The sequence below is a fragment of the Entelurus aequoreus genome, linkage group LG20 (genome assembly GCF_033978785.1).
Source record: "Entelurus aequoreus isolate RoL-2023_Sb linkage group LG20, RoL_Eaeq_v1.1, whole genome shotgun sequence".
Lineage (NCBI taxonomy): Eukaryota > Metazoa > Chordata > Actinopteri > Syngnathiformes > Syngnathidae > Entelurus > Entelurus aequoreus.
In genome coordinates, this window is record NC_084750.1 from 50,133,875 (window position 1) to 50,158,472 (window position 24,598).

At 40.1% G+C, this 24,598-nt stretch overlaps 3 protein-coding genes across 17 annotated transcripts in view; 1 reads left to right on the top strand and 2 right to left on the bottom strand.

Moving 5' to 3' along the window:
• Positions 1-24,598, top strand: part of LOC133636338 (gastrula zinc finger protein XlCGF48.2-like) — a 359,822-nt gene that overhangs the window by 43,157 nt on the left and 292,067 nt on the right. For 2 of the 5 annotated variants that reach the window (XM_062030298.1, XM_062030299.1), the window contains one exon: positions 2,188-3,889. The exons of the other annotated variants lie outside the window; for them this stretch is intronic. In XM_062030298.1, the coding sequence (XP_061886282.1) occupies positions 2,188-2,196 (9 nt within the window). In that variant the 3' untranslated portion in view covers positions 2,197-3,889. Of the gene's footprint in view, positions 1-2,187; positions 3,890-24,598 lie in introns of those variants that run through there. 5 annotated transcript variants of the gene reach the window in all.
• LOC133636324 (uncharacterized) lies at positions 14,792-22,223 on the bottom strand. 3 transcript variants are annotated; one of them, XM_062030222.1, is made up of 3 exons: positions 21,948-22,223; positions 20,792-21,067; positions 14,792-20,719 (listed from the first exon to the last, which is right to left on the bottom strand). In XM_062030222.1, the coding sequence occupies exon 3, from the start codon at positions 17,894-17,896 to the stop codon at positions 16,934-16,936; it is 963 nt and encodes a 320-aa protein (XP_061886206.1). In that variant the 5' UTR covers positions 17,897-20,719; positions 20,792-21,067; positions 21,948-22,223; the 3' UTR covers positions 14,792-16,933. The 3 variants fall into 2 exon arrangements, with proteins under 3 accessions (XP_061886206.1, XP_061886207.1, XP_061886205.1); XM_062030221.1 differs by having other exon boundaries at positions 14,792-21,067.
• Positions 22,829-24,598, bottom strand: part of LOC133636329 (gastrula zinc finger protein XlCGF57.1-like) — a 243,662-nt gene continuing 241,892 nt past the window's right edge. For 8 of the 9 annotated variants that reach the window (XM_062030255.1, XM_062030254.1, XM_062030258.1 and 5 more), the window contains one exon: positions 24,377-24,598. This exon is cut by the window's right edge and continues 1,454 nt beyond it. Coding sequence is in view for 1 of the 9 variants with exons in the window: in XM_062030264.1 (XP_061886248.1) it covers positions 22,844-22,890 (47 nt within the window). In the remaining 8 variants the exon portion in view is untranslated. Of the gene's footprint in view, positions 22,891-24,376 lie in introns of those variants that run through there. The other variant, XM_062030264.1, reaches the window with a different exon arrangement.

Consider the following 24,598-nt stretch of genomic DNA (forward strand, 5'->3'; position numbering starts at 1 on the left):
GACCTTACCGGGAAGGCTGAGGAGTGTGATCCCACGATAGTTGGAACACACCCTCCGGTTCCCCTTCTTAAAGAGAGGAACCACCACCCCGGTCTGCCAATCCAGAGGTACTGCCCCCGATGTCCACGCGATGCTGCAGAGTCTTGTCAACCAAGACAGCCCCACAGCATCCAGAGCCTTAAGGAACTCCGGGCGGATCTCATCCACCCCCGGGGCCTTGCCACCGAGGAGCTTTTTAACTACCTCAGCAACCTCAGCCCCAGAAATAGGAGAGCCCACCACAGATTCCCCAGGCACTGCTTCCTCATAGGAAGACGTGTCGGTGGGATTGAGGAGGTCTTCGAAGTATTCCCTCCACCGATCCACAACAGCCGCAGTCGAGGTCAGCAGAACACCATCCGCACCATACACGGTGTTGATAGTGCACTGCTTCCCCTTCCTGAGGCGGCGGATGGTGGTCCAGAATCGCTTCGAAGCCGAATGAATTACCCATTTTTCAAAATTCCACATTTTTCAACCGATTCAAACCATTCCACCTTCAACATATTCCACTAATTCTGGAAATTGAAATTACAACATTTTTTAACCCACTTCAGCCGTTCCACCGTAAAATCATTCCTCTTAATCAGGACAGAAAACAAAGTTATTTTTTGAACTGGAAAAATTCCCGGTTTTCCCGAAATTCAAGGAATTCCATAATACCATTTCTCAATTAAAAATGTTACGACTTCAACATTTCTCAACCGATTTTAAAAAATCCCAACACCAACCATTTCAACTCATTCAGAACATTCAAATGTTTTAGCATTTTCAAAAAAAAATCCCGCTTTCCCCGAAATTCTCAAAAATGAAATTCCCGTTGAAAGGAATAAAATGAAAGTTCCACAACTCGCACATTTTTCATCCGATTTAAACCGTTCCAACTTCAAAATATTCCGTGTGTTCAGGAATTGTGTGATCCCTTTCAACACTTAATAAATGAAATTCCTGGATTTTCTAGAATTCCCAATCTTTAGGGACATTTTCACCATTCAAAATTAATTATCCATTTTTCAAACTTCCACAATTCCCACATTTTTCAAACCATTCCACCTTCAACACATTCAATTCATCCTGGAAATTCAAATAACCATTTTTCCACATTCAACAAATTTCCAGGAATACCGTTTTTTTCTAACCTTATTTCCAACCTTCTTTAGTGTGATGACTCCTTTCACATTGTTCAACTCATTTCAACCATTCCACTGTCAAAACATTCCTCTGAGTCAGGACAAAAAAACAAGTTGGTTTAAGAACTTCAAATATTCCCGGTTCCCCCGAAATTCAAACTCTTCAACATTCAAACCATTCCAACATTCAAACTATTCTTACATTCATACTACATTCTGTCAGCATTTCAGTTCAACTTCAGCATTGGAGCATTCACACGCAATTTTTTCAGCAATTGCTTCATCTAGTTATTATTATTATAATGAAATGTAGCTTACCACATTGAATGTGTGGACCACATGAATGATGCCTTTTCAGTTCTCACTCTAACGCAATTTGAGTGTCTAGAAACACACAAAATTAATCTAATGCATTATTACTATAAATAGATAGATAGATAGATAGTACTTTATTGATTCCTTCAAGGTAAACAAGTTATATTTTGAAGGAGTAGTCAGTAATCTGATTACTTCTTCCCAGTTTAACTATGGCAACACTATCTAAATGAAAGCAAAACAGATGTCATCTTTTTTGGCTAACATGTTGACTGTGCTCATGCTTTTTTTTAGAGCAGACATGTCTCTAAAGATTAATGTGAAAATCACCGTTATTATTGTCCACCAGCAGGGGGAGCTCATCACTAGTACTACTGCGTGGAGGCTGGCATGTGGTACATTATGTCCTGTGTGTGTATGACTTATTCAGAGGGAGAACAGCACACTTTCACGTATGGCGTCTACCATTAAGGATTGCAGGAATGACTTTTAGCATGTTTTTATATGAATAAGGTGGATTGGACGTTGGCCTGGGAAGGCATTCCTCTGAAGGTCTTCTTCATGTGTCAGCTGGAAGTACCCTGACTGCTGTGAGGGGAAACTGATGAGATTGTGAGATCATATGTTGGTGCAGGACAATGCCTCATGTGACTGAGCAAAGCTGGACTTTTCTAAAGAATGTTTGTTTTCTCCTGTCCCGCAGATGTCGTAGAAGAACATCTTCCTCGTGAGCAGGAAGAAGAGCCACAGCCCCACCACATTAAAGAGGAAGAAGATGTACCACATTCCCATCACATTAAAGAGGGAGGGGAGGAGCCACAACCCCCCCATATTACAGAGGAAGACGAGACGCCACAGACCTGTAGTGTTAAACTGTCCCTTCACATTAAAGGGCAAGCGGAGGACCCACTGGTCTTACACAGCAAAAATGAAAAGGAGGACCCACTGAGCCCTCACATTAAAGAGGAAGAGGAGGAACACAGCATCAGTCAGCATGTTGAAGGAGTGGAGGGGGTTGATGTCACCAAGATGCCAGTGACTGGTGTCCCTGTGAAGAGTGAAGGTGATGAGGTCAAAGGTGAGAGTGAGGAGAAGAGAAGCAGCAGCTCAACACAACACATGACAACAGAAGCTGATGGAGACCACTGTGGAGGATCACAAGCAGACAAGATCTTAGCTCCACTATCAGATAGTGAGGACACAACGTCACACTCTCCTGACACTGATGATGAACACTCTAAACATGATGCAACATGTCACACTGACAACACTCACTTCACATGTTCTCTCTGTCACAACACTTTTAAATATTCTAGTTATTTGAAAAGACACATGAGAACACACACGGGAGAAAAACCTTTTTCCTGCTCAGAATGTGGTAAAAGTTTTGTAATAAATGGAAATTTAAAAGTTCACATGAGAACACACACTGGAGAAAAACCTTTTCTTGTTCAATCTGTGGTAAAGGTTTTGCACAAAGTTCATGTTTGGCAAAACACAGAAGAAGACACACTGGAGAAAAATCTTGTATTTGTTCAATCCGTGGTAAAGGTTTTGTAGAAAGTCAGTATTTGATAAAACACTTGAGAACACACACTGGTGAAAAACCTTTTATCTGTTCACTCTGTGGTAAAGGTTTTGTACAAAGTCACAGTTTGAAAGTACACATGAGAACACACACTGGTGAAAAACCTTTCACATGTTCAATCTGCAACAGAAGCTTTTGTGACCAATCAAAACTTGTAGCACACATGAGAAGACACCCAGGAGAGAAAGTGTTGAGTTGCAGTGTGTGTGCTGAAGATTGTCTTCTAAGTAGCAGTGTAAGAAACACAAGTGTGCTGAAGATTGTCTTCTAAGTAGCAGTGTAAGAAACACAAGTGTGCTGAAGATTGTCTTCTAAGTAGCAGTGTAAGAAACACAAGTGTGCTGGTGAGAACAGCAGCAGCAAATGAAGATGCAGGATTTGAAATAAACTTTAACTTTGACTTTCTAACAACATCAGCACATATAACATGTGCGACATTGTTGTAACTATCTCTTTAATATGCTTCTATATTTATCAATTAGATATTTTATATTAGTGCTTTTTTCAGTCGAGTACATGCATTAATATGCAATCAAAGTTTGGAGTGTCAGGCAAAAGCCAATATTGTACATCATCCCACAGAGATTCACTTTGCATACATTCATAAAATAAACTGTTTATTTTGTTTTCCTATCACAGAACAAACAAGTGTTGTCTTCAATTGCAAAACAACATCCTAAAAATTATTTTAAGTGGTCAATTCTGTCTTTTTTTTCTTAAATGAACTTTCAAGATATGAGTATTTTTTTGTTCCAGAGAAAGTACAGTAAAGAATAAATAGTAAATAATTAAAAAGATGATATACTATAATTAGAATATTTTGAAGAAAAGCCTTTTTAATTTTTGTATTTTTTTTCCCAGCTCGTACTTAACAATGAAATCTTCAAATAATAAAATACTTTAATCACTCAATAAGTGCATCAGTTTCTCATTTTAATATAACAACAATTCCATAGTATAGTATTGTGTGTGATGAAGTTGTGTTCGTAAGTTAGTTTCAGTACAACACTTGCTGGCAGGGATGAGTACTGTTCACTTTTAATTCCATGTTTTATGTGTTATATGTGTCAATATATTGTGCCTTTGTATTTTGCCAACATGGTACAATCACATGATTGGCAGGTTGTATCATGTTTTTCTGTCACCTTGAGGAAATGGCATGAAGAGGAAGATGACAATCTAATGTCACTTGGACAATGATGTACAGAACAGAGGAGATTTAGTTCATTTTTATTTTGGTTTCAGGCGATTCTTTTTTTTTTTTTTGACAAAACCTCTCCATTATGCAGCTATTGATTTCTGGTAGCTGGTTACATATATTTAAAACATAATGCTTTACTTTAACAAATATAATGTTTCCAGTGAAAAACACAATTGGGAACTGACGTTGCCAAGAATGGAACCCACGTCTTGTAGAATAAAAGGCCAATGAACCTGTTCGGGGATTCAGTGGTCTCGTTCTCGCGAGACTCTTAATTGACGGCTCAAAGGTCGAGAGGGATAAACAAACGGAGAAAATGTCTTCCTTATTACCGAGTGGTGTTGATTTGGAAGCAAATGTCGACTTTTAATACTTTAATAGAAGGAGTGTTGACTCCTTGAAAGCCCATTTGTGTCGTTGTGGATTCAAGGCATTCGGAAATAAAAAAGATCTTGCTGCCAGGACTTTTGCTGCGTGGGAAATGGGAGTCCAAGCCGGGAAATGAGAGTCCAAGCCGGGAAATGAGAGTCCAAGCCGGGAAATGAGAGTTCAAGCCGGGAAATGAGAGTCCAAGCCGGGAAATGAGAGTCCATGCCGGGAAATGAGAGTCCAAGCCGGGAAATGAGAGTCCAAGCCGGGAAATGAGAGTCCAAGCCGGGAAATGAGAGTCCAAGCCGGGAAATGAGAGTCCAAGCCGGGAAATGGGAGTCCAAGCCGGGAAATGAGAGTCCAAGCCGGGAAATGAGAGTCCAAGCCGGGAAATGAGAGTCCAAGCCGGGAAATGGGAGTCCAAGCCGGGAAATGGGAGTCCAAGCCGGGAAATGGGAGTCCAAGCCGGGAAATGGGAGTCCAAGCCGGGAAATGGGAGTCCAAGCCGGGAAATGGGAGTCCAAGCCGGGAAATGAGAGTCCAAGCCGGGAAATGAGAGTCCAAGCCGGGAAATGAGAGTCCAAGCCGGGAAATGGGAGTCCAAGCCGGGAAATGGGAGTCCAAGCCGGGAAATGAGAGTCCAAGCCGGGAAATGAGAGTCCAAGCCGGGAAATGAGAGTCCAAGCCGGGAAATGGGAGTCCAAGCCGGGAAATGGGAGTCCAAGCCGGGAAATGGGAGTCCAAGCCGGGAAATGGGAGTCCAAGCCGGGAAATGGGAGTCCAAGCCGGGAAATGAGAGTCCAAGCCGGGAAATGAGAGTCCAAGCCGGGAAATGGGAGTCCAAGCCGGGAAATGGGAGTCCAAGCCGGGAAATGGGAGTCCAAGCCGGGAAATGGGAGTCCAAGCCGGGAAATGAGAGTCCAAGCCGGGAAATGAGAGTCCAAGCCGGGAAATGGGAGTCCAAGCCGGGAAATGGGAGTCCAAGCCGGGAAATGGGAGTCCAAGCCGGGAAATGAGAGTCCAAGCCGGGAAATGAGAGTCCAAGCCGGGAAATGAGAGTCCATGCCGGGAAATGGGAGTCCATGCCGGGAAATGAGAGTCCAAGCCGGGAAATGAGAGTCCATGCCGGGAAATGAGAGTCCAAGCCGGGAAATGGGAGTCCATGCCGGGAAATGAGAGTCCATGCCGGGAAATGAGAGTCCATGCCGGGAAATGAGAGTCCAAGCCGGGAAATGAGAGTCCAAGCCAAGAAAAGCGAACAAGAGGTGAAGGAGGAAAAGGCTGAGGACTACCAAAAGACTTTGTTAGTTAAAGACACTGGTAACTTTTTGCCAGACCCTCTCTTCATTTCTGACTGTTGGGATGGCATGAAGCTCTGGCCGCCAACCATGTACTTTGATTTAGGCATGTACCTTGTTCTTACACACATGTACTTTGATATAGGCATGTACCTTGTTGTTACACACATGTACTTTGATATAGGCATGTACCTTGTTCTTACACACATGTACTTTGATATAGGCATGTACCTTGTTCTTACACACATGTACTTTGATATAGGCATGTACCTTGGTGTTACACACATGTACTTTGATATAGGCATGTACCTTGTTGTTACACACATGTACTTTGATATAGGCATGTACCTTGGTGTTACACACATGTACTTTGATATAGGCATGTACCTTGGTGTTACACACATGTACTTTGATATAGGCATGTACCTTGGTGTTACACACATGTACTTTGATATATGCATGTACCTTGGTGTTACACACATGTACTTTGATATAGGCATGTACCTTGGTGTTACACACATGTACTTTGATATAGGCATGTACCTTGGTGTTACACACATGTACTTTGATATAGGCATGTACCTTGTTGTTACACACATGTACTTTGATATAGGCATGTACCTTGGTGTTACACACATGTACTTTGATATAGGCATGTACCTTGGTGTTACACACATGTACTTTGATATAGGCGTGTACCTTGTTGTTGCACACATGTACTTTGATATAGGCATGTACCTTGTTGTTACACACATGTACTTTGATATAGGCATGTACCTTGTTGTTACACACATGTACTTTTATATAGGCATGTACCTTGTTGTTACACACATGTACTTTGATTTAGGCATGTACCTTGTTGTTACACACATGTACTTTGATATAGGCATGTACCTTGGTGTTACACACATGTACTTTGATATATGCATGTACCTTGTTGTTACACACATGTACTTTGATATAGGCATGTACCTTGGTGTTACACACATGTACTTTGATATAGGCATGTTCCTTGTTGTTACACACATGTACTTTGATTTAGGCATGTACCTTGTTGTTACACACATGTACTTTGATATAGGCATGTACATTGGTGTCACACACATGTACTTATTATATAGGCATGTACCTTGGTGTTACACACATGTACTTTGATATAGGCATGTACCTTGGTGTTACACACATGTACTTTGATATAGGCATGTACCTTGGTGTTACACACATGTACTTTGATATATGCATGTACCTTGTTGTTACACACATGTACTTTGATATAGGCATGTACCTTGTTGTTACACACATGTACTTTAATAATGGCATGTACCTTGGTGTTACACACATGTACTTTGATATAGGCATGTACCTTGTTGTTACACACATGTACTTTGATATAGGCATGTACCTTGGTGTTACACACATGTACTTTAACAATGGCATGTACCTTGGTGTTACACACATGTACTTTGATATAGGCATGTACCTTGGTGTTACACACATGTACTTTGATATAGGCATGTACCTTGTTGTTGCACACATGTACTTTGATATAAGCATGTACCTTGGTGTTACACACATGTACTTTGATATAGGCATGTACCTTGTTCTTACACACATGTACTTTGATATAGGCATGTACCTTGGTGTTACACACATGTACTTTGATATAGGCATGTACCTTGTTCTTACACACATGTACTTTGATATAGGCATGTACCTTGGTGTTACACACATGTACTTTGATATAGGCATGTACCTTGATGTTACAAACATGGACAGAAGAAAGCTTCAAAGTGGCAAAGAAGGCAAGGGTTACAGTTATTTCACAACAGGTCAGATGTTTGTATTTTAATGATACCATAGCCCAGGTGAGATCACCATATTTTAGCTACATGAACGTTTTTGTTGTTGTTTTTCACCAATATCTAGCAATCACACACCTGGTAATTTTATTTAGCAATATTTGGTATAATAAGTTTTCCAACACAATTGTGTATGTACAAACCCCGTTTCCATATGAGTTGGGAAATGGTGTTAGATGTAAATATAAACAGAATACAATGATTTGCAAATCCTTTTCAAGCCATATTCAGTTGAATATGCTACAAAGACAACATATTTCATGTTCAAACTGATAAACATTTTTTTTTTTGCAAATAATCATTAACTTTAGAATTTGATGGCAACAACACGTGACAAAGAAGTTGGGAAAGGTGGCAATAAATACTGATAAAGTTGAGGAATGCTCATCAAACACTTATTTGGAACATCCCACAGGTGAACAGGCAAATTGGGAACAGGTGGGTGCCATGATTGGGTATAAAAGTAGATTCCATGAAATGCTCAGTCATTCACAAACAAGGATGGGGCGAGGGTCACCACTTTGTCCACAAATGCGTGAGCAAATTGTTGAACAGTTTAAGAAAAACCTTTCTCAAGCAGCTATTGCAAGGAATTGAGGGATTTCACCATCTACGCTCCGTAATATCATCAAAGGGTTCAGAGAATGTGGAGAAATCACTGCACGTAAGCAGCTAAGCCCGTGACCTTCCATCCCTCAGGCTGTACTGCATCAACAAGCCACATCAGTGTGTAAAGGATATCACCACATGGGCTCAGGAACACTTCAGAAAGCCACTGTCAGTAACTACAGTTGGTCGCTACATCTGTAAGTGCAAGTTAAAACTCTCCTATGCAAGGCGAAAACCGTTTATCAACAACACCCAGAAACGCCGTCGGCTTCGCTGGGCCTGAGCTCATCTAAAATGGACTGATGCAAAGTGGAAAAGTGTTCTGTGGTCTGACGAGTCCACATTTCTAATTGTTTTTGGAAACTGTGGACGTCGTGTCCTCCGGACCAAAGAGGAAAAGAACCATCCGGATTGTTCTAGGCGCAAAGTGTAAAAGCCAGCATGTGTGATGGTATGGGGGTGTATTAGTGCCCAATACATGGGTAACTTACACACCTGTGAAGGCACCATTAATGCTGAAAGGTACATACAGCTTTTGGAGCAACATATGTTGCCATCCAAGCAACGTTACCATGGACGCCCCTGCTTATTTCAGCAAGACAATGCCAAGCCACGTGTTACATCATCGTGGCTTCATAGTAAAAGAGTGTGGGTACTAGACTGGCCTGCCTGTAGTCCAGACCTGTCTCCCATTGAAAATGTGTGGCACCTGCAATAGCAGAAGTGAGACCCCCGGACTGTTGAACAACTTAAGCTGTACATCAAGCAAGAATGGGAAAGAATTCCACATCAAAAATGTGTCTCCTCAGTTCCCAAACCTTTACTGAGTGTTGTTAAAAGGAAAGGCCATGTAACACAGTGGTGAACATGCCCTTTCCCAACTACTTTGGCATGTGTTGCTGGCATCAAATTCTAAAGTTAATTATTATTTGCAGAAAAAAGTTTATGAGTTTGAACATGAAATATGTTGTCTTTGTAGTGCATTCAACTGAATATGGGTTGAAAAGGATTTGCAAATCATTGTATTCCGTTTATATTTACATCTAACACCATTTCCCAACTCATATGGAAACAGGGTTTGTATTTAAAATACTTGGTACATCATTTATTTTGATGCAATAGCTAAACATAATTAGAGTTGCAATAGTTTTGTTTTATTTTCAACAGACTGCTTAAAGAATAATTATTGGTAAATGCAATCTCTGAAATATTTTATTCATTAATTTGAAAAGTTCTTGACTTTAAACAGAATGACATTCACCCTTACTTATGACGTGGAACACATTACACACCATTATACTAAATGTAGGACTATTCCTTGCAGGTTGGATGAATGAATTGTTCTACAATCATATCAGCAATGAAAGGCAGTTTTGTTTCCTTAAGGCCGAGTGTATCCATCCATCCATTTTCTACCGCTTGTCCCTTTTGGATGCCTTCCATGAATGTTCACTGTGCTCCCATAAGCTGTGGCTTGCTATGAGAAGAAGTCAATAGTGCATATTGTACCTGTTTTGCTGGGTGTTTAATTATTCAGGATCATACAAAACCCAATCTGAATAATACAATTCATATTAAATGTTTAACTTGTGTTGTGTTTGAGTTTTAATGCATGTAATATTCATTCTGTTTGTGTAAAACATTTAGGATGAATTTGAAGTTTTTAAGCCTCTTGCCATCTCCAGGTATTGCATAAATTACAATGATTTTTGTGACTCCAGAAAAAACAGATGTTTTTGATGATGATCATGTTCCACAGATTCCACTCCAGTGTTGAGTTTTGGGGACTGAAAAAAAGAAGAAGAATGTGTCATTTAAAATCATTTACCGTAATTTCCGGACTATAAGCCGCACCTGACTATAAGCCGCACCAGCTAAATTTAGGGTAAAATACAGATTGCTCCATATATAAGCCGCACCTGACTATAAGCCGCAGGGTTTTGATGTGTAATTAGCGTAGTATATAGTGTAATTAGCGTAGTATATAGTGTAATTAGCGTAGTATATAGTGTAATTAGCGTAGTATATAGTGTAATTAGCGTAGTATATAGTGTAATTAGCGTAGTATATAGTGTAATTAGCGTAGTATATAGTGTAATTAGCGTAGTATATAGTGTAATTAGCGTAGTATATAGTGTAATTAGCGTAGTATATAGTGTAATTAGCGTAGTATATAGTGTAATTAGCGTAGTATATAGTGTAATTACTGTAGTATATAGTGTAATTAGCGTAGTATATAGTGTAATTAGCGTAGTATATAGTGTAATTAGCGTAGTATATAATGTAATTAGCGTAGTATATAGTGTAATTAGCGTAGTATATAGGGGTTCCTGCTACCACGGAGGGGATTGTCGGGACAGAGATGACTGTTTGGGAACGCAAAGCGTCCCATTTATTAACAATAAATCTTTCAATCATTCAATCAAACTTTCACATCTTTGACATGGCGAACAGCATTCGTGCAGAGTACAAATAATACAACGCTGCAAAGTAATACAAAGCGCTTGCCTGTACGTTATCAAAATAACCAGCCTACCGGTATATGAAAAGTCAGTCTTTAATCATTGTGTCATCGTCTTCCTCCTGCGTACTAAAACCACCGAAATCCTCTTCGTCGGTGTCGGAGAAGAACAGGCCGTATATAAGCCGCACCCTTGTATAAGCCGCAGGGACCAGAACGAGGGGAAAAAGTAGCGGCTTATTGTCCGGAAATTACGGTATATAACTGTTTATTGGTAGTTTTTAGTAAAAAAAAAAAAAAAATGTCAGTTGATATAACCTATTAGTAGATAATCCATGACACTTAGAACATTTCTGGTTACAGGATAACAATGATGTAATGTACCTTTTATGAATATTTGTACACAACATTATTGTATAATGTAGCAATATGTTTCAACAATGTTTATTTCAACTACTGTCCATGTCATGTTTTATCATACCTGGTGTGGTGGATTCAGAACTATCCTCTACTTGGCCAGTCTGTGGGATAACTTCATCCATGGAAGCAGCAGCAGTAGTTGACGCTGATGTTGACGTTTGTGTAGGTTCATGCCGCACTAATGTTCTTCTTCTTTTCACGCTAACTGTTGACGTATAGCCCATTTCTAACAATGGCAAAGGTGGTCATTCGTTGGTTTACCATGCAAGAAATGTTTACTGCAGATCTGTGAGTCTTTTTGTAGGCTTCCAGTCCACCCGCTTGTTATTAGCGTTCTTACATTTCCTATTAACGGCCTTAATCCATCTTTTTTTCATGTCTGGATCTTTTGGAAATGGGTACTGTTTGAATGGTGGATCACAAACACATCTTCCTGAGTCCAAATAACACTCATGAATGTCACACATAGTTTGTTTCCATCTTGTGAGGTGATATGTACTATTAGAACACCACTATACTATCAGCACCAGACGTCCACGAACACCACCATTTTCACCTGTGTGGCGCCAAATTAAACTTTTTCGCGGCGGCGAATGACAGTAGCGGGGCGGTGAGGGAGAGGCCCGGCTGGAGGCTAACGGCTAGCGCCTGGCAGCAGCGGGACCATCTCGCGGCGACGAGACCGGCAGGCGATGGCGGCGAGCTAGCAGCCAGCAGCAGCGGCACCACCACCTAGCGGTGGCGAGACCGGCAACTTTTTCGTGGCGGCGAGTGACGGCAGCAGGGCGGCGAGGGAGAGGCCCGGCTGGCGGCTAATGGCTAGCGACTGGCAGCAGCGGGACCATCTCGCGGCGACGAGACCGGCAGGCGACGGCGGGGAGGCCCGGGAGAGGAGAGAGGCTGGAGCGAGGCTTGCCAGGCCGGACGGGACCTCATCGGTGGGAAGGCGAAAGTGCCGTGACTCGTCTCGGCAATTTAGCTTGTGAGTTTAAAGGCCTACTGAAATGAATTTTTTTTATTTAAACGGGGATAGCAGATCTATTCTATGTGTCATACTTGATCATTTCGCGATATTGCCATATTTTTGCTGAAAGGATTTAGTATAGAACAACGACAATAAAGATTGCAACTTTTGGTATCTGATAAAAAAAAGGCTTGCCCCTACCGGAAGTAGCGTGACGTAGTCAGTTGAACATATACGCAAAGTTCCCTATTCTTTACAATGATGGCCGCATGAAGTGAGAGAGATTCGGACCGAGAAAGCGACAATTTCCCCATTAATTTGAGCGAGGATGAAAGATTTGTGGATGAGTAAAGTGCAAGTGAAGGACTAGTGGGGAGTTGAAGCTATTCAGATAGGGAAGATGCTGTGAGAGCCGGGGGTGACCTGATATTCAGCTGGGAATGACTACAACAGTAAATAAACACAAGACATATATATACTCTATTAGCCACAACACAACCAGGCTTATATTTAATATGCCACAAATTAATCCTGCATAAAAACACCTGCGTGTTTGTTATGCTAGCTCCTAGCTCCTATGCTAGCTCCTAGCTCCATAGAACACGCCAATACAATTCAAACACCTGATCAACACACACAATCACTCAGCCCAAAAGACCGTTCACCTAACCCAAGGTTCATAAAGCTTATATATTTTAAAAAAGTTACGTACATATGCAAAAAAAAGTTGCGCACATACGGTCAAGCGATCAAATGTTTAGAAGCCAAAGCTGCATACTCACAGTAGCACGTCTGCGTCTTTGTCATCCAAATCAAAGTAATCCTGGTAAGAGTCTGTGTTGTCCCAGTTCTCTACAGGCATCTGTGTATCGAAGTCAAAAGTCCTCCTGGTTAGAGTCTCTGTTATCCGAGTTCTTCCATCTTGACTGCATCTTCCGGGAATGTAAACAAAGAAGCGCCGGCTGTGTACTGTTGTGGCTGACTACGTTCGAAAAATACGTCCATTTCGCACCGACAACTTTCTTCTTTGCTTGCTCAGCTTCCTTCTTCATAATGCAATGAACATGATTGCAACAGATTCACGAACACAGATGTCCAGAATACTGTGGAATTATGAAATGAAAACAGAGCTTTTTCGTATTGGCTTCAATGTGGAAGGCATACCCGTGTTCCCCGGGCTACGTCACGCGCATACGTCATCCTCAGAGGCGTTTCGAACCGGAAGTTTAGCGGCAAATTTAAAATGTCACTTTATAAGTTAACCCGGCCGTATTGGCATGTGTTATAATGTTAAGATTTCATCATTGATATATAAACTATCAGACTGCGTGGTCGCTAGTAGTGGCTTTCAGTAGGCCTTTAAGCAAGTAAAGAAACCGAACTGAAACTAAGAAGAAAACCAAGTGAATCAAGAAAATGAGTGCGAAACACAAGAAACTCGAGGAAGAAATGGAGGAGATCAGGAAATGGCTTAACTCCCTGTCGGAGGATGTAAGGACAGTGGCCAAACAGCAAGACACACTCACAGAGCTGTTGACCGAAATCAAAATGCTGAAAAACATCATCAAGGAAAAAGACAAGAAAATTGTCGACTTAGAAGCAAGAATTGACGAAATTGAACAGTACACCAGAATGGACGATTTGATTATAAGCGGACTAGAAACCAAACATCGCACATATGCAAGAGTGGCCGGGACTCGCAGCAAGGACGCTGACAAGGACGCCGAAGCCCCGGCAGACGAACTTGTAACACTTGAACGGCAAGTAATTAACTTTTTTTCCAGTAAGAACATGACTCTTCAAAGTGGCAGCATTTCGGCGTGCCATACTATCCCCAGGAAGGACAGCAGAACCAACCCAGCCATTGTGATCCGGTTTGTAAATGGAGAACACAAGACGGAGTTACTACGGCAGGGAAGGAAGCTGAAGGGAACTGGGGTTTACATCAATGAACATCTTACAAAAAAGAACGCCGACATTGCAAGACAAGCACGCATCCTCAGAAAAGAAAACAAGATGCAAGCAACATGGACACGGAACTGCAAAATCATGATTCGGCTAAATGGATCATACGAAGAAGCCAAAGTTGTCATGATCCGAGAGCTCCGCGCCTTGGATCAATATAGATGAGACCTGCTAGACTTATGACTGACACGGCTCATTCATGGCTGGAGACGGGGAAGGCTACGCAGCAAGAAGGTGAGACAACTGAGAATCAAACGTTTTCAAGAGCTGAATACATGGACTATAAACTGTATGACTTTGAAAATGATGTTGACCCAGAAAAGCATCTGTTCAACTCAATCAATGCTACTTGTGACTACTACACCGAGGAACAATTCAATGACAATGTTAGTTTAGATAATACATTTTCTTTAATACATTTCAACTGTAGAAGCTTATATGCACATTTCTCAAAGATTGACAAATACTTGAAGACTCTAAATGGCAAATTCAAAATAATAGCACTTTCTGAAACATGGATCGATAAAGACAGAGGTATGGATTTCTCCATTGACGGGTATGAGTTGTATCACTGTAGTAGAAGAAACAAGAAGGGAGGAGGTTTGTTGACTGTGACTTGAAATGTAGACCTGTTGAATGTATGACAGTGGTAATCCATGATTTATAGGAATGTGTAACTGTGGAGGTAGAAATAAAAAAGAAGAGAAATGTTATTGTTACGTGTTTATATAGGACACCTGGGTCTAAAGTAGAAGCATTAATGATAGTTTGGAAGAATTATTGTGTAAGGTAAAGGAAAAGAAAACATTGGTCATGTGTGGCGACTATAACTTAGACCTGCTAAGCTCACCCAGAAATAAATCAACAAGAGACTTCTTGGATGTGGTATATAGTAGAGGGCTTTATCCATTGATCACCAAACCCAGTAGAATAACCACAAATTGTGCAACGTTAATTGATCACATCTTTATAAATGACATAAAAAATAATATAAAAAGCGGACTAGTAATCAATGATATAAGTGACCACTTACCTGTGTTTCTTACTTATGGCTGTCCAATTGATAGAAAGAGGGAGGAAAAAACCCATAGGTATGTAAGGAAAAGAACTGAAGAGGCAATAAATAGGTTTAGGAAGGACTTATTTGAAACAGACTGGAATGAGGTGTATGTGGGAGAGGCAAATGATGCATATGAGGCTTTTCTTAATATATATTTATCATTGTATGAAAAGCATTGTCCGAATGTATGGAAACAAAGAGACAGCTACAATAAAAAGCCTTGGATTATAAAGGGACTACAGAATGCTTGTAAAAAGAAAAACAAACTTTATAGAGATTTCATAAAAGTAAGAACAAAGGATGCTGAAACGAAATATAAGGTTTACAAAAACAAATTGATAACAATAATGAGACAAGCAAAAAGAGAATATTATAATAATTTACTAGAAAAAATAAAAACAATATCAAAGGAACTTGGAATATTCTGAACAAGGTAATAGGAAAAACATCTGGGCCTACAAACCCACCAAGCCATTTTATCAATGAGGATAATAAGATGATAACAAATATGAATGAAGTGGCAACCGGATTCAACTCTTTTTTTGTGAATGTTGGACCCAAATTGTCAGAGAGTATTGGAGAACATAAAGATATACAGAGTGGAAGCAAAGTGCTACAGTCCATGCTTCTAGGAGATGTTAGTGAAAATGAAATTGTATCGGTGGTAACAAAAGTGAAAAATAAGACATCAACAGACAGTGATGGTATAGACATGATAATTGTAAAAAAGACTATTGACTGTATCATCAAACCTCTTTGTTATGTTTTTAATCTTTCTTTTCAAACAGGGACCTTTCCAAATAAAATGAAGGTAGCAAAGGTAATTCCACTCTTTAAAACGGGAGATAAACATAGATTCACTAATTACAGACCAGTGTCACTACTGTCACAATTTTCTAAAATAATTGAAAAAATATTTGTAAAAAAATGAGAGAGTTTTATTGAAAAGAAGATGCTGTTGAGTGAGAGCCAGTATGGATTCCGGACCAATAGATCCACTGCTTCAGCTGTAATGAATATAATGGAGGATATAGCAACAGAAATACACTATAGGGCTGTTTATCCATCTTAAAAAAGCATTTGATACTATAGATCATTCTAGATTATTGTCCAAGTTGCATTCATTTGGTGTGAGAGGAGTAGTTTTAGACTGGCTACGAAGTTATTTAGATAATAGACAAGAGTTTGTGGATTTTATGGGTAATACATCTGAACAAATGAGGATTGAATGTGGAATTCCACAAGGTTCAGTTTTGGGACCAAAATGGTTTGTTTTATATATTAATGATATATGTGAGGTATCAAAGTTATTGAAATTTGTATTATTTGCGGACGACACCAACTTTTATAGTTCGGGAAATGACTTAAAAGCATTATCAAACATTATTGAACAGGAAATGATTAAACTTAAGAGATGGTTTGATGTCAATAAATTATCATTAAATGTAGAAAAAACAAAGTTCATGATTTTTTGTAAGAGGAAAAGTGAGGAAACGATCAAACTGTCAATAGATGGAATTGATATTGAAAGGCTTTCTGAACTTAGATTTTTAGGAGTGATACTGGATGACGATCTGACATGGAAAGCTCATATTGCACATGTACGGAAAAAGATGTCTAAGAGTATTTTTATATTAAATAAGGTCAAATATGTGTTAGATTATAGGGCAATGCGTATATTGTATTGTGCACTTATATTGCCATATATCAGCTGCTGTGTGGAAGTGTGGGGGAACACATATAAGAGTAACATAAAGTGTGGGGGAACACATATAAGAGTAATGTAAAGTGTGGGGGAACACATATAAGAGTAACATAAAGTGTGGGGGAACACATATAAGAGTAACATAAAGTGTGGGGGAACACATATAAGAGTAATATAAAGTGTGGGGGAACACATATAAGAGTAACATAAAGTGTGGGGGAACACATATAAGAGTAACATAAAGTGTGGGGGAACACATATAAGAGTAACATAAAGTGTGGGGGAACACATATAAGAGTAATATAAAGTGTGGGGGAACACATAAGAGTAACATATAGTGTGGGGGAACACATATAAGAGTAACATAAAGTGTGGGGGAACACATATAAGAGTAACATAAAGTGTGGGGGAACACATATAAGAGTAACATAAAGTGTGGGGGAACACATATAAGAGTAACATAAAGTGTGGGGGAACACATATAAGAGTAACATAAAGTGTGGGGGAACACATATAAGAGTAACATAAAGTGTGGGGAACACATATAAGAGTAACATAAAGTGTGGGGGAACACATATAAGAGTAACATAAAGTGTGGGGGAACACATATAAGAGTAACATAAAGTGTGGGGGAACACATATAAGAGTAACAAAGTGTGGGGGAACACATACAAGAGTAACATAAAGTGTGGGGGAACACATATAAGAGTAACATAAAGTGTGGGGGAACACATATAAGAGTAACATAAAGTGTGGGGGAACACATATAAGAGTAACATAAAGTGTGGGGGAACACATATAAGAGTAACATAAAGTGTGGGGGAACACATAAGAGTAACATATAGTGTGGGGGAACACATATAAGAGTAACATAAAGTGTGGGGGAACACATATAAGAGTAACATAAAGGCATTGTATCAACTAGAGAAAAGAGCTATAAGGATTATTCATAAAGTAGATGACTTAGAACACATTAACATATTATTCATTAATTCGAGTTTATTGAAACTACAGGAGCTAGTAAAGTTACAGACATTATGTATCATGTTTAAGGCTAAAAGTAAAACATTACCAGCAAATTTACAAAAAATGTTTGTCAACACTTCTGAGAATGAAGAGCATAGAAGAAAAGGTCATTTCCAACATCCGTATTCAAGGACAACTTTAAAGGCCTACTGAAAGCCACTACTAGCGACCACGAAGTCTGATAGTTTATATATCAATGATGAAATCTTAACATTGCAACACATGCCAATACGGCCGGGTTAACTTATAAAGTGACATTTTAAATTTCCCGGGGAACTTCCGGTTCAAAACGCCTCTGAGGATGACGTATGCGCGTGACGTAGCCAGTAGAACACAGGTATGGCTTCCCCATTGAAGCCAATACGAAATAGCTGTTTTCATCTCATTATTCCACAGTATTCTGGACATCTGTGTTGGTGAATCTGTTGCAATTTGTTCATTGCATTATGGAGAAAGAAGCTGAGCAAGCAAAGAAGAAAGTCGGTGTGAAGCGGAGTATTTTGCGAGGGAAGTCAGCAACACAACACAGTCGGTGTTTCATTGTTTACATTCCCGAAAGATGCAGTCAAGATCGAAGAACTCGGACAACAGAGACTCTTACCAGGAGGACTTTGACTTCGATACACAGACGCAGACGCGATACCGTGAGTACGCTTCCAAACATTTGATCGCTTGCTATAACTAGCTCGAGCTAGTAGCTAGTAGCTAGGTGTTTGTTATGCGGGATTAATTTGTGGCATATTAAATATAAGCCTGGTTGTGTTGTGGCTAATAGAGTATATATATGTCTTGTGTTTATTTACTGTTGTAGTCATTCCCAGCTGAATATCAGGTCACTCTCACAGCATCTTCCCTATCTGAATAGCTTCAACTCCCCACTAGTCCTTCACTTGCACTTTACTCATCCACAAATCTTTCATCCTCGCTCAAATTAATGGGGAAATTGTCGCTTTCTCGGTCCGAATCTCTCTCACTTCATGCGGCCATCATTGTAAACAATAGGGAACTTTGCGTATATGTTCAACTGACTACGTCACGCTACTTCCGCTAGGGGCAAGCCTTTTTTTTATCAGATACCAAAAGTTGCGATCTTTATCGTCGTTGTTCTATACTAAATCCTTTCAGCAAAAATATGGCAATATCGCGAAATGATCAAGTATGACACATAGAATAGATCTGCTATCCCCGTTTAAATAAAAAAAAATCATTTCAGTAGGCCTTTAAAACAAATGTGTATATCAGTGGTGGGGGTTCAACTATGGAATTCTCTTTACAATGAGATAAAAGATTGTAAAAATATATTCCAATTGAAAAAAATATACAAAGACAGAACAATAAAATCATATGGACAGCCATAAGTGTTTACATTTTGCTTTATATTTATTATTTTACTTATTTTTTGCCTGGTTTTGTATTTGTTTTGTATCATCCCGTGAGGTGTATATTACTTCTTTTGTTTTGTTTTTTGTTCGGTTCGTACTTCATGAAGTTTTGCACTTGTGTTTTTTTTTTGTGTGTTTTTTTCTTTGTTTTCGTTATATTTGGATGTAATTATTGGTTTATATATCATTAAGTAAGACTATGCATTATGTTGAAGGGGGCAGGAAAATATAATATTTTCTTCATCCTGCTCCTTCTCAGGCATTGGTGTGTAAATGTATAACTGAATAATTGTGGTAAAATTGTCTATCAAAGATACACATCAATGAAGGAGATAAATGAAAAATGAATGAATGAATGAATTTTGAAATTATGAAAAAAAACAAAAAACTGAGAAGAAGAATTGTGTAAAAGTGAATTTGAATGGCTCCCTTTCAAGTAATTGTTACAGTGTAAACAATTAGGGGCCGGTGTGTAGGAGCCATTTAAGGCATCCTTATTTTTGTGTTGGCATTACTTTCTTTTGTCACTAGGTGGCGGGCTTTTTGGTTGAGCAGGGCAGGGGGGAAAGGATTCTTAATAGGACTAGTTGTTAAAGATCCCTAAATATTCAGCACAACAATGAAATGGGGTTGGAGATGTCCTCTTGGGTGGGGTGGAGTTTGCCACTAATCATGTGGTGCCACCAGTACAACACATCTTCAGTTGTGTTCCCCGACGTCATTGGGCGTTTCGGCCATTTATCACAAGACACCCTCTGCCGAGGTTGGCCCACCACAGGCTGATCAGACCTGGGTGTGTGTCGCATGGTGGCACCACGTGGTTATTTGGCAGCCCATGCTGCATCCCTGCGCTTCAGCCACAGCCAGTGACTGCTCCGCTCTGCTGCGGTGGAAAGTTCTTTAATAGCCTTGCGTTGGGCCTGTCCTCTGATTCCTACTTCTTTAAGGAGCTTTGTGGTGGAACTGGCTACAAAGCCTCTACAGCCCACCTCCACTGGCCACACCTTCACGTTCCAGCCCCGTGCCTCTGCTTCAGCTGCCAAGTTGGTATATCGCAGCCTCTTCCGTTGGAATGCTTCATCGATGGCGTCCTCCCATGGGACCGTTAGCTCAACGATGAAGACACGGCGGCAGGACATGGACCAGAGGACCAGGTCTGGGCGCAGGCTGGTTGCTGCAATTTCGGGTGGGAAGATAAGTCTCTGGCTGAGGTCTACCCGCATTTCCCAATCTCGGGCTACGTTTAGTGGGCCCAAGTCTGGAGGTGATGGCTTGGTCCGCCGTTTCTCTCCTTCCCGGATGAAAGTTGTTTTGCGTGGGAAGGTTGCCTGAGCATTTAGAGGCATGGCATTGGTGACCACTCTCTTATTCTCAAGTTGGGCAGCCAAGCACTTCAGTACCTGCTTGTGGCGCCAGGTGTATCTCCCTTGAGTCAGACTGGTCTTGCAACCTACCAAGATGTGTTTGAGGGTTGCTGGGACTGTACACTGGAGACAGGCTGGGTCCACTCCATACCAGAGATGTAGGTTGGTTGGAGAGGGCAGGACATCATATGTGGCTCTTATGATGAAACTTAGTCTATTAGACTCCATGCTCCATATTTCGCTCCACGTGATTGTTCTCCTCTCCACGCCCTCCCACCTCATCCAGCGGCCCTGCTGGGCTTGGGAGACTGCCTTGGGAAAGCATATGTGGGAGCACAGGTGAGCCAAACGAGGAAGGACTCAGGTGTGGGAGCACAAACCGTTCTTACCAACAGCAGACAACAGCAAACCACAGCAGACAACATTAGACAACAACAGGCAGGAGAACATATAACACAATATGACTGCAATAATCCCTGGTATGTTTCATTCACCCTGCAAGTTTGTTAATAAATATGCATAAACTGGATTTCTGACTGGACCTCACTTCATATGCAATGTTTGCTACTGCGTAGGATCACTCCCTCAAACCTGTTGAGTAAATAAATTGGAACATTTGAAGGTGAAGATTGCCATTACAGACTGTATAACCAAATGATCTATGTAGGTACTGTCTATGTGTGTGTGTTTGTAGATGTTATGATATTTATAATAAGGGTTTTAAAAATGAATGAGTAATAATATTTCTAAAAATAAAGTTTAATGTTTTTTTCCCCCCAAATACTGATAATATATGATAATAACAACCAACTAGTGTTATTTGAGTGGTTATGAAGTATTATCATGATGTTATTAAGAAGTGAATAACTACAAGTACTCAACACTCAGCAAAATATTGTATTTTCAAAATAAGACTTGTACTATAACAGACTAGCAGAATGAAGACCATATATGTGCCATGTGTTTTTTAGTTGGTATAATGTTTAATCATAGTTCGTTATTGAAGGTGTGATACAAATTATTACCCACACATATTTCTTAAAATGGGATTTTTTCAAAACAATTAGAGTTGTAGTATAACCAACTGGACACCATCTATGCATTTACCAAACAAAATGCAAAACGTTCAATCAGTGCACGTATTTAAAGTTACTTTTAAATGACATGATGAGGTAAAAAGATGTTAACAAACCTGATCTGTGTAGCACAACTTGAGGTTTGAAAACAGCATCCAGTAGTTCTTGTTGTCGCTCTTTTTCCTCTTTCGTCCCTCTTTGTACTCTGCTATGGTTCTTTCAAACACTCCAAAGATTTCTTCAACGACAGAATTTAGTCTCAACTTTCTGACCGGACACATTTTTTAAACAAACAAAACCTGCGTGTTGCTAATGTAGCCGAGTGTTCTGGGTTCGCATATTCGGTGTACTTATATCAAATAATAAATGGGAGTCATGAGAGCAGGTCCGGTCTCCACCACTTCTTTAATGTCATTCTTCACACCCCTCCTTCCACAACAACCTTTATAGACCTCTTACGTCACAGCCCTACGGCAACTCTGGAGGGACAACACTCCTCCTTACCCAACACACTCCGGTAACTTGGGACATCCTGAACAGTTTGTTACACTAACTTCCGGCTTTTCTTCTTCGCTGGTTTCTCGCTGCAACTATCAAACGCGCGGACTTAAAGCTGATTTTAAAAGTTGAATTAAGATCAATCAATCAATCAAAGTTTATTTATATAGCCCTTAATCACGAGTGTCTCAAAGGGCTGCACAAGCCACAAGGACATCCCACATCAGGGCAAGAAAAAACTCACTAAAAAAGTCAACCCAATGGGCACAAAGAGAAACCTTGGAGAGGACCATAGATGTGGGGGTTCTGGGGAGCCTGGCTGCCCTGACGGAACAATTGCTGCAGGGTACATGAGAGACTCCTGGGAGAAATGGAGAATTATGTGTCTCTCAGTGCTTACCGTCCAGGACGTGGAAGTCCTCTACCTATTTGGAACCGTGATCGCTGGCCATCTGCTGATTGGGCTGGGCATTGCTTTGGTGTATCCTCAAATTCGGTGGACGATGGCAGACATTCAAGGAGCCCAAAGGCTGCCCGTCACAATGGAAGACATGGGTCGAGCTGTGGGAACACAGACTGTGGCCATTTCAGAACTGAATCGTAGGTTGGATCAGGACTCTCTCCAGAGACTGCAGCGCTTGCAGAACTCTGCTGCTCGTCTTTTAACCAAAACCAAACGACATGAGCACATTACCCCTGTACTGGCTTCCTTTCAATTTAGAATTGTACTTAGCCCCGCCCTATCTTATTGAACTACTGCAGCCTTATTGCCCCAGCAGGACCCTGAGGTCTTCAGACCAGCTCCTCCTGGCTGTCCCAAAAACTAGGCTAAAAACCAGAGGAGATGGATCCTTCTCAGCGGCAGGGCCCAGACTGTGGAACAACCTTCCACTATCTATTAGATCCTCCCAGTCTCTGACACTATTTCAATATAAAAACATATTTTTACTCCCTGGCGTTCAAATCCAGTTAGGCAGAATCTTGGCTGTTTTTAATTATTTCTTGTTTTATCCTTTTGTATTTATTTATTACATTTTAGTATTTTAAGTGATATATTCTGCACTTCTTTTAAGGTATATTTTACTATTGTATTGTATTCCTCCTCCTATGTTACCATGTTAATGTGACACTATGTGCACCTTATGTCTTATGTCTGTACAGCACTTTGGCCAACTGAGGTTGTTTTAAATGTGACATATAAATAAATACACTGAACACATCCACTGTCATGTTACTCTTTATAGTTAATTAATTAGTCAATTAATAAAATATTTACTGAGTCCTGCTGCTGTTTCACTTTTATTGTGGTGTCATTTTTCTACCTGTTAAGAGAAGTATTTGATGTTAAATATATATATAATCCTCCATATTGGCAGCCATAGTCATTCATTTATTCAGCAGAGCATTAAAACTTGGATCTGACAAAAAGTAAACACAAATGTTGTCTTCCTCGCTGATAAAACATGATAGCAACATGCATCTGCTAGCTCATGATCGCCCCCACTTCTCACTGTGGCGAGTTGGAGTACTACAAGAGGCACTCTAGTACAGCGCTTACATCTGTATTTTTAGTTTTATTATCAAGGAATAATGAGGTCACACTTATATTAAAACATTAATGCTAAGGTTTCGTCCAGTAGCGGACTGGTGACGTCTGATGATGATGATGATGATGATGATGATGATGTATCTGTGCAAGTGAACAATTGGATCCACAAGGTTCAACAACCCTTTCCACAGACTACACACACATCAGAAACATAAATGTTAGAAGCCTACAACAATATATGTGAAGAAGACTTTAGTATTAAAAGTGAAGATGTGAGGTGAAATAAGTAGAAATGCAGCAATAAAAACAAGCAACTCCACTCACGATGGCTCTAAAGTTCAGTGATGTGTTGCTAACTTCAGCATTTTTCTTCTTTGTTGATGTTTTGCAGTAGTTAACATCCATGATGTAACAATGCTGCTAATCTACCACAGTCCACATTTTGTTAACCATTTTATTCATTCATACTTTTAATTGGATAATAACATCAATAAAATGCAATGGAAACAATGGATTTTATAAGACACAAAAAAAAATCTCATGAAAATAAGATGTCCTCTCTTCAACGATGATAAAATAAAATAAAATAGTAGCTACATATATAATATTCAATACATGCACACAACTTAAACAGTAAGTACAGGACAACATATAAGACTAGAAGATGAGAAGCACTACATACAACTTCAAATATACATTCATATTAGAATCAGAATCAGA

What these genes read in the sequence shown, in the direction of transcription:
- LOC133636324 (XM_062030221.1), bottom strand. Translation starts at nt 22,112, where the DNA reads ATGTGTCCGGTCAGAAAGTTGAGACTAAATTCTGTCGTTGAAGAAATC. An exon ending in AGTTGTGCTACACAGATCAG is followed by an intron (nt 21,068 to 21,947) that starts GTTTGTTAACAT and finishes TGCTTTCCCAAG; the next exon opens with GCAGTCTCCCAAGCCCAGCA.